We start from the raw sequence: 18,333 nt of genomic DNA on the forward strand, positions 1-18,333 counted from the left end.
TGTGTACTTAATAATGGCGCTTCCTTTGTTTTCATTCTCCTGTTTGTGTACGCGCTAGTGCCCTTTGTTTGTAAACCAATAACATTCAGCTGTGCGTCTCGCTCCGCCTTTTGGTACCCTTTTGTTGTGCTAGTTACCCTATCAAAAGGAGACCCAAAAAGTGGTACGGTACGATTCACTTTTTGGTACCTTTTGACTGTGGAAACAGCTATAAAAGCGTACTGAACTCTACGTACCACTCAGTGGAAACGGGCCATAAAAAAGACAAAAAATTCCAAACCAATCCCATGTGGGGGAAAAAAAAAAAAGGTTGGTCTATGCATTTAATTGAACATTCATTCATTCATTCATTCATTCATTCATTCATTCATTTTCTTTTAGGCTTAATCCCCCTATTAATCTGGGGTCGCCAAAGCGTAACAAACCGCCAACTTATCCAGCATATGTTTTACGCAGCGGATGCCCTTCCAGCTACAACCCATCTCTGGGAAACATCCATACACACTCATAGACTCATAATACAATAGACAATTTAGCTTACCCAATTCACCTGTACTGCATGTCTTTGGAATGTAGGGGAACTCGGAGGAAACCCACGCAAACAGGGGGAGAACATGCAAACTCCACACAGAAACACCTACTGCGCCACCGCATTGCCCTAAATTGAACATTTACTATAATATTAACAAAACTAGCGAGTTCAAAATAGCTCAGTATTCCGCTCTGTTGGTATTATTGTAGTGAATGTGTATAATCAACGGCGGTTCTAGTTTAAATGGCACCCCATACGGATGCCCTTCCAGCCGCAACCCAGTACTAGCATACCGCCATATATTATTATTAATAAACAATTATTATTCTAAATAAATAACAGAAATCAATCCTAAATATAACTGGAAAACAATGTAAAGAAAGACACAACTGGAGTGATATGCAAAGATCACTTAAGAAACCTTTTGCATGAATATTATTAACAAAAGAAAAATACACAACTGAAGACACTCTAATGCTTGTGTTTGTTGTATTTGCACCAGCTCTGTGATGCATGCCCACAACGTCATGCATTGGGTTAAATTAGGCTGTCCAGTCTCTGTGTTCAGTCCGTCACTGCCATGATTGAAAACCAGACAGGCAGTCAAGCAGGTTGCACACCAGAAGCGCAGCGACACTGGGCGCACATGACAGTTTAAAGTATCACACACCAAATGCGCACATTCACATGATATTTAACATGAAACTAGTCAGATTGCGAAATATGAACTGCGCAGCGCGTTGCCGAGCGGCGCTTCTGGTGTGCGACCTGCTTCATACGGACAGAGTAAACCAAAGCGCATTGGTGCAATTATGATGTTTCTAATATTTTTATGAGAAAAATTGCGATATCTTGATTTAATATGGAATAAAATCGTCTTAAAACGTAAATTCGAATTAATCGAAAAAAAATCGCTAATAGAAACTATAGAATATTGACAATTCTATACAATACAAAAAAAATATAAAATTGTTTTATGGAATTATCTGTTGTCTTTGACCCGACTCGTAGTCGAGAAAGTCTTACCTACCTGACTCATAATCCCTCCTTTCTGCTTCATGGCCATGCTAAATCAAAAAAAAGATCATCATCATATAAACTTTAATTTTGTCGACTTGCAAAACTCGCTGCGTGCCGACATCTCTGCATAAAAGTTAAACCAGTTACTCCGGTTTCACAGCACATAGACGCATGTATTTTATCGCCGTGACTATAAACAACCGGAATTCAAACCGGGAGAACACTTAACACTCTATGAGTGTGTGACACTCTGAATCAATATACCTGCATAAAGTTAATGCTGTCTTAAAGTTTTTACTAGGGCTAATTTTTTTTCTACCCGTCATCGTCTCCCCGTGCCACCCCACAGCAAGATACTGCCCTGGGGGATCGCCCATATTGCCCATGCCTAAATCCTCGACTTTGTACAATGACGATCTATGCATAAACCACACATTCACTAGACATGCTCAAATAACACACTGACAGGACATTTCTGTGTAGTATACTAGTTCCTGCTGCTTAGATTTGCGTGACTGTGTTGTCATGGCAATGCTGGTAAAATGAAGCCTCTTGATTCGGTCACTGTCATTAAAATGTGGTTATTTTATTGGCTTTAAGTTTATTTTTCAGTATAATCTAAGCTATTATGTTAATATTATTTCGTAAGACTATTGAAATATATTTAATAAAATAATAAATATTTATTACAAAGCATTTTCAAGTTTCAATTTTTGTCCAAGTGCATTCAGAGTTTTCAGTTTTGTCCAGGAGTTTTATTTTGGTGGATCACAAAAATAATGTTTCATTTTCTACCCAGACTGATAGCTTTGCTTCACTAGACATCAGTGTGGATGTCTCGGGTTTGGTACCAATTGGTACTGAAAATTTAAAATGTCAATTTCCCGCTAACATTTGAGTGCTGTTGAGCACGGTTTCAACAGAATTGACTGCGATTGGCCGTGAAGTAGTGTTGGGTCCATAGACGATGCCATCGCCGATGGCCAATAGACATCACAATGCTGAGCTGGCATTGCGATCCTCCGCCCCGCCCTCGTTGTAGCAACCCGATTGCGAAAAATACACACTCGGGGCCCCGTTTACTCCAATAATGTACGTCTTAGATTTAAAATGGCATTTTAGAACGGAAACGATCCACATCCACACTGGCGTTTCACCAACGTAGCATTTCTGAACAGCCCTCCGTCCACACGCATCATGTGACCACACCCACACATTTCATTTTCATTTTTGGGTGAACTATCCTTTTAATTAAGTATTTTTGCCTCACTAGTGCACTTAAATAAATGCTTTAAACATCTGTACATTATCAGAGAATTAGTATTTTTAAAGTTATGTTTCTTTGCACAGATCTATACACAGTTTGTGTTCATTTATTTTTGTTATACACTATACTTTAGTTTTTTTGTGCCATGTTTGCTCAGTGGCTAGCACTGTCACCTCACAGCAAAAAGGTTGCTGGTTTCCGAGTCCTGAGTTGGGATTTCTGTGTGGAGTTTGCATGTTCTCCTCTTGTTGGCGTGTATTTCCTCCGGGTGTTCGGTTTCCCTCACAATCCAAAGACATGCACTGTAGGTGAATTGGATTAACTAAATTGGCTGTAGTGAGTGTGTGTGTATGTGAGAGTGTATGGGTGTTTCCCAGTACTGGGTTGTGGTTGGAAGGGCATCCGCTGCTTAAAACATGCTGGAATATGCTGGAATAGTTAGTGGTTCATTCCACTGTGGCGACCCCTGATAAATAAGGGACTAAGCCAAAGGAAAATGAATGAATGAATAAATGTTTTGTTTTGTTGCACAATTGAATTATCAGTAATTAGCCTGTCAGCATTAGTTATCAGGGTTTGACACATTTTGATGAATAATACTAGATCAAATTAAGTATTTCCTTGCAAAATAAATAAACATTAGGCAATCATTCTAATACTTCAGTAAATTAAAAATCAAGCAGTGGAAGTTAAAATGAGTACTTAAAAAATTGACCAACAGTAAAGATATAAAACTATGGGTTGCGGCTGGAAGGGCATCGGCTGCCTAAAAACGTGCTGGATAAGTTGGCGGTTCATTCCGCTGTGGCAACCCCGGATTAAAAAAGGGACTAAGCAGACAAGAAAATGAATGAATGAATGAGTAATATCTTATTTGGTTATCTTTTTCTCAAGTCTTTGTTGGGTGTACTTCATCCACCGCTGCTTGCTTTGCATTTATGCGAATGCTTATCGACTCCTTTAAGCTGAATTGGCAACTACAGACATGTTCGACCAGTTGACATTAATTAGTCCTGCTAAATATATCGTCAGTGGTCTGTTGCTGAAATCTCTGCATCCGGGAGCATCCATAATTAATAAAGGCCACCGTTCACAGGTCTCAATGCTGTCTTGGTATTTAGTATAAAATGTCAACAATTTCACCATGACTTTGGTGTCTGTGTGTGGGTTTTCTTAACTTTGGAAGCTACGGGGGAAAATTGTTGCCTGAAGATAAACCCAGATTTAGGGTGTGAATGAGTGCGTATGAGTGTTTCCCAGTAGTGAGTGGCAGCTGGAAGGACATGCATTAAACCGACATGCACGCTGGTATAGTTGGCAGTTCATTCCGCTGTGGCGACCTCTGAAGTAAAGACTAAGCCAAAGGAAAATGAATAAATAAATGTTGCACTTATGTTTTTGGAAAAAAAAAAAAACTTTACATCACTTTTTTTTTTTTTTTTGAAAAGACATTGTTACACCACAGTGTTTGAAAAAAGAGACTGTTACACTGTGACTACTAAAAATATATCATTACACAACTAGGCATGGGCTGGTATAAGTTTCTGGCGGTATAATAACCTTGTATAAAAAAATAGCATGGTATCTGTGTTTACTGCTCGGGGCTCAACAATAAGGACTGCCTGATGGCTCGGGGCCAGCGTGAGAGACGCTTGGGACATAAGACAGGATCATTACTGACCCAATCGAGACTGCTGCCTTGTCACTAAAGTTTAACTTGCATGCTACTATTTGTTAATTGTGTGCATTTTAAGTTTGTGCTTTTAAATCTTTAAATGCTCTCTTCTTTGTGATATTGTAAACACCATATTGCTTTTCGCTTCCTCTTATCTGATTTGATGTTTTGAGAATGATATTTTTTTTGTAGCCTGGTAAAAACCAGTGGTGCATTTCCGAAAACCATCATTAGCCAACTAAGCTTGCAAGTTCCATTGTTTCCGGACGTTTCCCAAATCCATCGTTCCAACGAACATTCGAAAACTGCGTCGCAAACTTGTACGCTTACGAAACGCATAACTCTTTACTCAAAGATGAAGACCCTACTCAATGTTTGCACTGTAAAACCCCATGGACCGTAAAACACATTTTACTGGACTGCCCTGCTTTTAATGACTTCAGAAAGACTTTTTACAATGAGAACTCTCTTGAGGACATTTTTAACAAAGTGACACCAGAAAAAGTATTGGAATTTTTAACATGCATTAACCAGAGAAATCTTATTTAAACTGTATATTCAATTATTTCTTTTTTACTGTTGATGTTTGTTAATTACTGAAATGCACATGAAAATAGCCTTAGTAGCTGACATGGCAATAAATAAATAAAAAATGAATAAATGAATGTACACTTGCGACTACACCTCTGGAGCTGAAGTTGTTTGAAACATGGTTCCTGGTTGTGTTCTATTCCCAGTTATCCCCCCTATGCAATTTTCTTTTAAAACATTCTAACATTTAAAAATGGAATAATAATAATAAAAAAATTGCTATCTTTCCTCACCTCTCTCTCTCTCTTCCACACTGTCCCGCATGATGACAGTCACGCATACGAATTTTTAGGCATTAAATAATTTATATTTAATATTTAATACTTTTCTCCTATATAAGTGCATTGTTTTTTATGATGTGTAACGGTATTGAAACTGATACAGTTGCTATTTTTAGATCTTGCGGTATATAACCGTATTAACGCCCAAGCTTAATAGCTATTGCTATTTTTGGTGGGGCCAGAGAAAATTTTGCCAGGGCAAGTAAAAAATCTTAATCATTGGCCCGAACAGACTAGTAGAGCTGTTTGGACAGATCTGTGTGTTGGTATAGTGTATAGACCGTCATACTGGGGTGATATGAACACACCCAGTCCTTTTTTTTTCAATTTAACTACAAAAAAAGGGTCGGCCAATTGGAGCTGTTTCCAAATCGATCGCACCATTACGTAGGTGTGCGTTCCCCCCGCCCACCGAATTGATTGACAGCTGTGCGCATTAACATGTTCCTGTAGTCGCGTGTATATGTCAACAAGACCAGACAGACATACGCAAAGCAACCGGGAATAAAAGGTCTGTTCTGTTCGCTAGGATCAGCAATCATCATCAAATGTGATTAAGAGTAAGTTTCACATGTTTAAAGTGTTTTAAAACAGAGTATGTGTGTAATTAATTACAGCGTTTTACTTCAGCTTTACTTCATCAGCACAGCCGCGTGTCAGAACAATTATAAAAGAAGACGCTTCAATCCCGGTTTGTGGAAGTTAAATCAGGTTTATTTTGTACATTAGCATAACAGATATCCACACAGTACTTGAGGTTAGCCTTAACTAAGCTCAGCGCGCTCTGTCTGTCTGCCTGCCTGCCTGCGTGCGTGCGTGCGTGCGTGCGTGCGTGCGTGCGTGTGTGTGTGTGTGCGTGCGTGCGTGCGTGCGCGCGACTCATCAATGCAACTTCACAATACTGATTAGTAAAGGTTAGTTCTAACTGTAGTATCTCACAAACGCTACGTGAGGCCTCCTTCCTTTAAGTCTGTCTGTTGTCTGACGCAGCTGAGGGAGGAGGCATGTAGAAACAGTAGGCGGGAAAAACTCGTCTTAAAGGCGCAGTACGACAAAACCACCCCCTGCTGGAAATCAGTATAAAACAGCATCTTGTAAAAGGTATAATGAAAAATCTGATGGGTATTTTGATCTGAAACTTTATATACACATTCTAGAGACGCAAAAGACTTATATTAAATCTGAAAAAAGGGGTAGCCTAGGTGCCCTTTAAACCCTGCGGCTGTAAAATAATTTCTTTTTAATATAATTTTAAGACCAGGCATGATCAAACTGTCTATACTAGATGTGGAATTGGTCATTTTAGGTTGACTCATTTGTATTTACTGAATAACGAAGCACCACCTAAAAGTAATTACTGCCAAGCTGCTCTTACCACGAAACATATTTTGTTGGAATGTGGAAGTTTAAATACCATTAGACAACATTTTTATAAGGAGAGTAAATTAAAGGACATTTTTAAAACCAGAAAGAATCTTAAATTTTCACAAATTGAACTTAAAAATCATATTTAACTTTGAATATATTTTTGTTTGAATTTAATTTATTTATGTTCTATATATTTGTCTAAGTAACTTTTTATTAAAATACAAATTTTATCATGTAATATTTTTATGTTTATCCATTTAGCTTTGAAATCGCTATAAGTTGCTGATGTGGCAATAAATAAATCATAAATTTCTTTTTAAATTTCTTTGTAAAAAACAACAACTTTTTATACATTTTATACAATATAATACATTTTAGGAAACATTTATGATATTTTGAAACAGAAAACATGTTAGGCTACATCATTAAAATAAACCATTGACTTCTACTGTCTTCATTAGCTTCAAAAACAGGGATTTCCTTAAAACACATAAAAACACTTTAAAAAAACCTTGGCATATACCATAGAAATGGTACAACAATTTTTGTTTTAATACCTTGATTTTTTTCTAAACCATAGTAATCTTTGAGACCAGTTATCGTCTCATGCCTATACGCAACTGATTTTAAAACAAAACAATATTGTTTAAATACTGTTTAAAATTCTAAAACATTGTTAGACAACCGTTTCTTAAACACTATGACATATTAGCGTTATTGTCCACAGAGATAAAATGCATTTTTAATCTGTCCTCATTACAGGAAATTTTACATAAGTTCTACAACAAATTTAGTGGTATATGAAGAAATTTAATATGAATAAAGTTTTTGACATGTTTCTGAAAAACTAATACAGCGATTGATGTCTTTCTAGACTGGGAAAATGTATTTAAATGTGTGAAGTTTCTGACAAGTTTCTAAAAATGATTTACCCTAATAGAACAGAGTCAGTTATAAAAGACGGCAAATTAAAACAAAGGTCAAAGCTCAGATGTACAAAACAAATGATGGAAAATAATTTTAGCCTTAAATACTTTAGAAATAAACAGTGATTTTTTTATTTATTTATTTTTTAGATGTGATTTCATAATTAGTCCCATAGAGGGTTAAATAATTAGATGCAATTCAATTAAATGTTTATATTTAATAGTTTAATAGTTTTTTTTATTATACACTATAATGTATTTATTTTTTATAACTGTTTGTGCAGATAAAATAGCTTGTATAAATATAAATGATAATTTAGATATATTAATATATAATTTTAATAAATTGTGATTTTAATTTAATATTACATAATAATATAGTGTATTTTAAAGCTCATTCGTTTCATATAATGTATACATTTTAGTTTTTAACATGCATTTGTATGCACACTGTGTATTTAATATATAAAGCATACATTTCCCCCTATTTTTTAATAATTAAGGATTTCTGTTTGGAAATATTTTTATTGTATTATGTCATCTACTTTATACAATTTAAACAATAATTATTTTTTATTTTGATAATTTATTTTGTAATTATTATAATTTGTTTACTCATTGATCTTTTGTCCCCCTTATAAAAACATTGATTAAAAAAAATGCACTCATTATGCATAAATATTGTGTTTATCTACATATATTTCAGCTCCAGACAGATGTCTTTGCAGGCCTGCCTTGATGAATGCATGGAGGCCTTGGATCTATTCCTCAACAACCACTTTAATGAGAGTTTGGACAAACTGCGGCCCCGGTAAGCAAACTGTTATTTCCTCATCATTTTTGTCTTATTTTTCCTCATTTCTCTGCCTCACTATCATCAATGAGCAATTTTACTTGCAAAAAGACAAAGAGCAGCCATTTATTTGGCTAGGTACAAAACCAAATTCAATGTTTGGCTTCTGTGCCTCCAAATAAATTGCTTGTTTAATAGCATAAATTACTTGTTTAATCCTGTGTGATGGCATGCTTGATTCCCGCTGTGGTGGATAATTGCGTCAGACACACTCCCTTCTCCAGGATGTGAGGTGTTTACCTAAAGTTCACACCCTCGCTTCTGACAATACTCACTCGTAGAGATATTTCATTAATGTATAGCTGGAAGACTTGAAGGAGAAGAATGAAACTATATGCTCAAGTAGCTCCAGCCCTCCTGTTTCATGTACAGACCTCACTGAATGTACAGAGGGCTTGGTTTCAGGCTATAAAAACCATGGTTTATTAGTAGTACTCTAGCAGAGGTTGTGGAAAGTCTGTGCTCCAATCCCAGTTTAATGTACAGACAGCTTTAAGTAACATTCATAGTTTTTTAAGGGAAATTAAAGCATTAGTTATATCAACCTTTTTTTTTTTTTTTTTTTAGAAACCAATCCCGATACCAACATTTTGAGCATCGACTGATACAGATCCGATCCTGATATTGTGCGTTTTTTTTTTTTTTTTTACATAATACAGTTTCTACAGTTCTTGTGGTAAAATCAAATAATGTATCTTCTTTAGTAAAAATAACACGCCTATGGGCCTACTGTATATGAAAGACGGCACAATCTAACTGAGAACATGACGCTGATATGATCTGTTGTGGTCCATCTTATGCATCCTTTTTTAATATTAAGATTTTTCTTTGAAATCCGTAACAGGCTACCACTATTGACACTCATCGCTGGTAAAATAACCACCCTTTTAGCAAAACCTGATATTTTCTTGCAGGTTTGACGCAGACTAATCTAAACCAGTTTTACTTATTAAACTCTCCCTCACCAAATCTCACCATGAGTGAGATAAGAAAAATAAAAGCACATCAGCACAGAGGAAAAATCAGATGCTCAATACATAATCTTTAAAAATAATGACTCGTATTAAACATGTAGCAGATTGCTAAAGACACGATTGTTACGCGTCAATTACAGCGGAGCATTAATTAAATCATTGTTTTACATGGAGCGCAACAAACCATCTATTTTTGTCTGAAAATGTATTTTTGTCTAAAAAACTTTCTTTTTGGAATTAATTTGGTTTGGTATAATTTGTATCTTAATTTCAATGTATTTTTTGTTGGTAGTTATTTACAAAATAAACAAGAAGAACGAATAACATTTGAGGTGAAGTGCTTCAAGACAAGGGGTCTGTTCTTCATACCTTGCTTAAATGAACTAAGATGATTTGGCAGATCCTGGATCTTTTAACTTTGATAACTGATCTCTGGCTAATTTGGTTCTTCAAACAAGTTCATGAATCAGATCAAAATGTCTGGATGAACTGGTCTGAGATCGCTGTGTGTGTTGTGAGGGACTGATCTATCGATCCTCGATATCATGATTAGCAATGCAACGATTGGCTGACGGCACAGCAGCGTAATGACATCATCTGATTAATATTCAATTATCCAAGTGAGCAAAATTACATCAAATTTGTAGTAAACGGTTTGTTAAATATGACAAGCAATAACTTTCCACCTTTGTTGTACGCAGCAGGCTTTACTTTAGTATTGTAGCTGGTTTCATAATCGATGTAAAGAATAACTGAATGTTTAATTTTATTTTTCATCCCAAAAGCATTTTGATATTGGTAAAGGTGTCTGCAACTTTTGTAGGGGGTTAAATACTATTAGCTATAATGGCAGTCCATTATCCAAGCTGGAAAAATGATCCTTTTAAGTAACCAGTCTGACGCGATGAACTCATCCAAGTCGTTATATCCTTTTCTTGTGTTTATTTGTTCTTCAAACAATCTTTTTCTTTATATAACGATACAATATGGAACGGCAATCAAAAACTGTATCACTCCGTCTCTTACTCTCTTTATAACAAGGATATGACGTGATCAGTCATCAATAAGCAAAGGCATATTTAAAGCATGCAATAATAATTTAAACATTATTTTGATTATAGACAGTATAAATGCAATGAATAAACAAATAAAGATAACTATACATAATATTTTACAATTTGCATAATAAATATGGCTCTAAAATTAGCTGTCAAAACGTGCTTATGACAGCATAAATTTATAATTCCTTTAAAAAAAAAGTTCAATATTGTGAGTGTCTATTATCATACACAAATTGTACTAAAGCGATCTAAAAAGTTAATATCGGGAAGTTTTCTCTTTGAACCACCAGATGGCAGTCTTTGTACTTTTATTTCGGAGTGCAGATTGTATAAGTTTTATTAATATATATATTTTTAACTTAATATATTCTTTATTTAATATTTTTTATATAATATATTCACTATTTTCCCAAGTGTATATGAGTACTACTGTAAGACAATATCAGAATTTGGTACATACTTTCAGTATTCTCCTTGCTTGAACTGACCCGATTTAATCCTGTTTATAGACCTTGTTCTTGGCTGCTGCATGGAGGGCGCCATATCGACCAGTGTCTTCCGGTAGAACGGTTAGAACTTCTGTTTACAATGTTTACAATAGGTATTTTGCGCTCCAAATATAGGTTTCATTAGCGTTTTTATTGAATTACGGAGTGCTTTTGTGACACACAACTTTTGTTGTGTGTCACAAGGTGTATGTTAAAGCTGCTATAATCTGTCAGATACGGCTCAAGCGCGAGAGAAAAATGTTCACCTAGTTCACGTGTCTGCTGTCAGAAATACAGTGTGTGTGTGGTGTGTGTGTTTTCCCGGCCTGTCAGCTGTTAGCTCAGTGGCTCTTCAACACGCACACATGCGCGCACAATACTTCACTGCATTGTAAAACAAACCAGATTACATGAAACTTAACAGGTATGCAAGTCATGCAATTTACAAAAATGACCGATAAAAGTCTGTTACTGATACTTTTCTGGCTGATTTGCTGTTCAGTTTAATCGCGAGCCGTTTATGATTTATTTAGTGTGTTGTTTTTACCACGGTTTGTGTTTTTCTGTCATTTCGAAATGACACCAGCCTATATTTTCACTTTGTCACCGTTATTAAATCTGTGTCAGTGGCACAGTACAGGCTACGTGTGTGTCAAAAATTTGGTGAACTACATTTGTGTGGGTTAGTTATATATTTGAAAGAAAGAGAAACTGTTGACTTTAGCGATGACGAGGCTCCATTTAAACAGCAGAAGATGCCATCTGACAACGAGGGGAAAATGCTTTACAGCAATTGTTTTCCATCCTATTAGATCACCTTTTTTTAAACGATCAGTGTTGGTTCAAAGATGATAAAAGCAGGTAAAATAAATTAAAACTATCGTTTCAAAGCTTTTCAATTGTGACTGTTTATACGCATCAGCTGCCGACCAGAAGTTCTTAGCATTCTCCTTGAGCATACATGCAAATCATAATGGGTAATTTTGCAATCTAAGAAAAAGGTCTATATGAAATAAGCCTGCTCCCGAGCAGGTTTGAGCTACCAGAACTGTTGCTATGACAACAACTTTCGGATGAGTTTTGAAGAACTATTCTAGATCGTGTCAAATCGCCAATCACCAAATTTAGCTAAATGAGTAATCCACGTTCGAAGAACGGACCCCAGGTCCGCTTGAATGCTTCTTCGCTAAAACAAAAACTGGTCTGTTAAATAAAATATAAATAAAATTACAGTGAAATATTCACAGGTTCAGAGTAGCCTATATTAGGCTAAATGATTGTCACTGTAATGAAAATCCATATTGCGTCCGTCAGTTTTATTAATTCACGTTTATTAATTCAGTCAACTACTTTGACCACAATGAGCCAGGCTTTACAAATTATTTGCAGCACTGAAAGTATAAACTCGGAAAAATAAACTCAGTGGGTAGGATGAGAGTAATAATTTTACGGAGCAGCTCAGTGCATAGCCCTTCGGTACTCACCTGTGGTCATTTCCAAAACTTAGCATCACAAAGGAAAGAAATCAGTGCATTGAGGATCTGAACAATATAATATTCAGCCTTTTCTAATTTAAAATTGCAGCTAGGCCTACCTTGTGTGTGAAAAACAGGTAATAGGCTAATGCTCTCTACTCCAGTGTTGCGAAAGCGACCTGCTGATCTAACAGACACAGCACAACATGATTTAGAAACATCAATGAACTCCTTGTTGCAGGTCAAAATGAACCCATTTTAAGCCAAACTAAATGCATTTTTTCACAGATTATTTAAACTAATAGGAACAAATAGTCTCGGAGAAAGTTTTTCATGTTGTCATAAACGAATGCGACATGCAGTTTAAATTGTTTGTGAATGGGGAATGATTGACAGTCGCAGCGGAGGGAAACGCTGAATTGAACATGAATTTAACCACCTGAATGTTCATCTGTGCTTCACATTAAACTATAGAATGGCTTCAGAACATTTGGGATATAGTGACATGACAACTTTCTAGTGCCTTATAATAGGCTACCTTCATGGCTTTTGTTGGCTTGCAAATGACACAGAATATAGACCATGCGCAAGATCGGATTTGGATCGGTACCAGCTGGCCGATACCCGATCCAGCAAAAATTTGCAGTATCTAACTGATATCCGATCCAAGTATTGGGATCGGTGCATCCCTTAGTTAAATTCATTCATTGGGGTGCATGTATTAAAGTGTCAGAAACTTCTTTTATTGTATATTTTACTGGCTTTTTACAACTGATACAAATTTTTAGGTAGCTAGTCAACAGTTTAGCTAACTTTGTTGCTGCATCTAAAAGCTTTGGTTGCCTCATTGCCTTATCAGAGATTGATTTCACAGGCAGCACATAGGGCAAAAGTGGTTGTATATCTTAAAAAAAAATTTTAAGAAGACCGTTTTGCAACCGTACTAAAACAGCAGTGGAATTACAACATGCATTCATCAGGTATTAATGGGCATTCCCTCAATTTTTAGCGTAGCTCCATCCGTAAACAAGCATGTTTTGAGAGTTCAAAATAATTGAGTGTGTGATGACGGCTATTAAACTGACCCTAGAGTCTGTTTTATATTTTTATGATAAGATTAAGTAAAATCAGACAAGTAAGAAGGCTGGTTTTGTGATTATCAGTGTGTGTTTGCAGATGATACTGTGGTATTTGATTTTTACACCACAGTTCAACAAGCAAGATATTAGTTTTAACATGTTAGAAGTAGCATTGTTTGCTTTTTTCCAAACAATGCTGAAGAGAGCATTTCTGTTTCATTACTGAGTGAACCTGTTTTGCAATAAGAGAGTAAGTCAATAATTCAATGATCTATTCATAAACACAGACAGGGATGTGAAAATAAGGGATACTTGGAGGATAAATAAAAAATTTTTATCGCAGATTAAAGTGAAGAGCAGAGGAGGAGTGGATTGGCCTCCCTTAATGCTATTCTAGGGCTTTCAAAAAGGTGTGGGCCCTTAGAGTCATCCTTTACATACACACTCTACAGAGACTTATTTTACATCCTGTAAAAAGGGGTATAATAGGATGGGAATGTGGTCATTTTTATATTCATTTCATTATTAATTAGTTAGTTAGTTAGTAAAACTGTATTGTCCTTGACCGGTAATTTGTTATGGGCATCGCCATATTGCAGTAGACATTCCAAAAAACCACACAAAATACAGTTGTTACAATAATTATAATGCTAATTAAAATAAACTCTTGTTAAGTAAACCCACTGAAAAAGTATTTATTGTATCTGTTTAACCTACATATATGAACTCTACATTTCCTACCAGAGGGAAGCAGTTCATAATGTGCATTCAAAAAAAAACAAAAAACAAAGTTGGATCATTCAGAATCCTTTCCAACAGATTAAGGACACAATTCTCCCACAAAAAATATTCATCATGCCCAACAATTTTCCATCCTGTCTTTAAGAAATGCATCACTTAGATTTACACTGTACAGATAGATTACCAAACTACACTGTGATACCAGATCTAACAATGCTTTCAAGGATTGCTTTATAAAACAACATCATCATGAACTTCTTGTTAACTCAGAAAAGATGTAACTTCTGTAAAACATGCAATCTCTAGTGTAAACGAGAGCAAACCCACTCCTTGTGTGTTTTCCATGTGAAAGAACTGTCAATGTAAATGGCCAAGTATTTATAGGTCTCTGAGTAATAGGATGGTTGTGTACAACCACTTGATGATGGTCACCTATACACTTTGGGTCAAATACCATCTCCTCAGTTTTTTTTCATTCATTTTATTAATCTGGGATCTCCACAGCGGAATTAACCGCCAACTTATTCAGCATATGTTTTACGCAGCAGATGCCCTTCCAGCTGCAGCCCATCACTGGGAAACACCCATACACACCCATACACACTCATTCACACTCATACACTACGGAAAATTTAGCTTACCCAGTTTATCTTTACATGTCTTTGGGCTGTGGGGGAAACCGGGGCACCCGGAGGAAACCCACGCGAACAGGGAGAACATGCAAACTCCACACAGAAATGCCAACTGGCCCAGCTGGGGATCGAACCAGCGACCTTGTTGCTGTTAGGTGATAATACTACCCACTTCGCCATCTCTTCAGATTTTTTAGTATTTATTTTTAGCTTATTTTTATCACACCAATTAACAAACTGGCTAATTTCCGCCTGGTAGATAACACTAATACCATCATTCTCATAAAGTAATCTTAGTATTGCCTAATTGTAGGTATGTGGCTTTGGTGTGTTTAAAAATTCTCCAGAAATTATTTTATATGCTCATTTATTAACCCATAAAATACCCGTTGAATCAAAGTCCTTATTGACCATATTTGGGATGGTAGTGATCATTAATGAGCCCTGCTCTGACGCAGCTCTCAGTGCTCTCTCTCTCTCTCTCTCTCTCTCTCTCTCTCTCTCTCTCTCTCTCTCTCTCTCTCTCTCTCTCTCTCTCTCTCTCTCTCTCTCTCTCTGTTCAGTTCAGTTCAGTTCAAGTTGCTTTGTTGGCATGACATTAAAAACAGTATTGCCAAAGCATTTCAAATATGAAACATATTAAAACCATTGAAAATAATAATTAATAGTAATACAGATAAGATATAATGACACACACACACACAAAAAAACAATACATTTCATAAATATAAATATAAATATAATAATAAAAAGTTTAAATTATTTAAATAAGATACATGAGTTTACATTAACCATTTCTTATGGTGTGTAGGGTATATACATATTTTGCAGCTAGTCTAAATTTCAATTCGTCCTCTCCGAGTATATGGTAAAGTTTTTCTGAGTCATTTAAATTAAAAAATGAATTGATCAATGTTTCAAATTGGGGGAAAAATATTTCTCTAGTCGTGGTGTATTTGGGGCAAAACAGAAGGAAGTGTGTCTCATCCTCTATTTGGTTTGTGTCACACTGTTTACATATTCTCTTTTCCTTAGGAGTCCAGGATTTCTCTCTCTCTCTCTCTCTCTCTCTCTCTCTCTCTCTCTCTCTCTCTCTCTCTCCCTCTCTCCCTCTCTCTCTCTCTCTCTCTCTCTCTCACACACACACACACACACACACACAAACACACACAAACACACTCACACACACTCACACACCTAACCAGCATGATGTACTCTGAAATAAATGTCCCAAATATTTATACTTCATTTGTCACAAAAAAAGGTAACAAACAGACTAGATGCTATGATGAAAATCATCTTTTGTAAGCTGTTTGGACCGAACTGTGTGTAGGTATAGTGTGTCGACAGTCATATTGGGGTGATTATAAAGACAATTAGTCTTAAAAAAAAATTTTTGACGTTAAAATAGGATCCAAATCCCACCCATTTTGAGGCCCACCGCAACAAGATGTAGGAGTGCGGTTTTCCTCACCCACAGAATTTATTGACAGGTGCCATTTCTCCATAATAACATGAATGAACATATCCACAGAGCATTTATTGCTACGAAACTGGGATTAAAATATTAGTTACAACTCTCTGTGATCAGCTGCTTCTTAATAATTAGTTTTATAAGTTTAAAAAAATTTGCATGTTTCAAAGGGTGCTTTCACACCTGTGAATCGATTCATTTGTTCCGAAATTAAAATTGTTACAATGCTGCTCTTTGTTCTCGGTGTGGTTCGCTTTCACACGGCAAAGTTTCTAAACGGCCCAAAAGAGCTAAAACAAGTAAGAGTAAACTCTCCTCACGTTGGTCAGAGTTTCAGGGTTTATTTTGCAGAGTCCCGCTCTGCTGTTATGCGTCATTATTTTAATTTATGACGATGAGCAATAAAGACATCATAAGTGAAAAGCAGTGCTGGGCATAATTAATTTGTGTTGGGACAACAGGAAGAAACCCAGCATTTTTTACCTTATATATTATCAAAACAGATACAAATAACGAGACTGCATATTATTCAAAGTCTGACTATCTACTTCTGCATTTGGTGTAGCTGTCATTTTCTAAGGATGTCAGTTTGTTGGCTTCGATCACAATATTAGTTTGCCATGAGGGAATGATGGGCAAATAGAAAGCCCCGCCTCCTATTCAATATTCCATTTCAGCTGAAAGTACATCAGCATGCTGAAATAAAGGTCTCAGCAACTTCCGGTTCACGCTGACTTTAAACAATTAACCTTCTCTGTGTTTGCCTGCAGTAAAGTGTGATCTGGCATCTGTATGTGTGTGTGTAAAAGCATTTGTGTTGTGTTGTGTTCCAGGTCTAAGGAGAGCATGTATCACGCTTTGATCTATGCCACAGTATTAGAGATGCAGGCCATGATGACCTTCCAACAAGACGACATCGTGCATGCTGGGAACACGATGAAGAGCGCTCAGGAGGTGTGCCAGAGGTAGACACGGAGCCAAAAAACAACACACTCGTGGAGAGAACTTCTCCCGCGACCTTTAAACTTTAGGCAAATGGGCTCATTTCCATGTCAGCTGACTTGATTTGCTTGTATTTGCATGGAGATGTAACTGCGTGGCTTCAAACAGGCAGCTGGTCATGTCTAATGATGACTTTTATTGGCTTTACATAACATAAATTAAATGGAGTGGAAAACTTATGCTGGGGTATATGTTCTTGTGGTAATATAGACCACGCATTACCTACAGCTGAAGTCAAAATTATTTACTCTCCTGTGAATTTTAGATTCTTTCAAATATTTCTCAAATGATGTTTAACAGAGCAGGGAATTTGTCACAGTGTTTCCTATAGGGTTTTTTGCCTTTGAGTCAGAGTCATTTGATTTTGAGTATCCACCAATACCTTAACCAGATCGATACTTCTAAAATACATAAAAAAGAGCGAAGATACAGGTCAAGGATGTTTCTTATGTTCTATTTAATTCACCTTATTTTAACATTCAACAACTCTATTAACAAACAGAGCACTTCTGTGAGGGAGCTTGAACAAGAAAGTAATAAATATCATAAATTCTTCACTTTTGGACTTTGGTGCAACAGTAAATATAAAAAAATCCGACCCAACTTTGAGAACAGATTAACGCCAATATTTTTTTAACGCCCAATTAGAGTCTCGCGTTAATGCAGCACGTTAACGCCGATAACCACTAATAAAAACAAACAGCATCTCAACTTAAAATACCTGGCAGGCAATCCGAAGTTTACATATATCACAGTTTGCTATTGCAATGTTGTCATCAACTTTATAATACCTCCAGAGCGCAGACATACTCGCTCTTTCTGCTTCAAGCTGCATCTGTTTTCTACTTTGCTGCTATTTAACCAATTGCGTCTCTGCAACAAAGTGATGTCATG

The 18,333-nt window shown here is 36.2% G+C and overlaps 1 protein-coding gene across 3 annotated transcripts in view; it reads left to right on the forward strand.

Annotated features, from left to right (window-relative positions):
- The window catches only part of zgc:158403, a 46,197-nt gene that overhangs the window by 1,838 nt on the left and 26,026 nt on the right, over positions 1-18,333 (forward strand). For all 3 annotated transcript variants that reach the window (XR_015480071.1, XR_015480070.1, NM_001080084.1), the window contains 2 exon segments: positions 8,367-8,471; positions 17,271-17,402. Coding sequence is in view for 1 of the 3 variants with exons in the window: in NM_001080084.1 (NP_001073553.1) it covers positions 8,367-8,471; positions 17,271-17,402 (237 nt within the window). In the remaining 2 variants the exon portion in view is untranslated.

The sequence above is a fragment of the Danio rerio genome, chromosome 3 (genome assembly GCF_052040795.2).
Source record: "Danio rerio strain M-AB ecotype USA chromosome 3, GRCz13ab, whole genome shotgun sequence".
Taxonomy (NCBI): domain Eukaryota; kingdom Metazoa; phylum Chordata; class Actinopteri; order Cypriniformes; family Danionidae; genus Danio; species Danio rerio.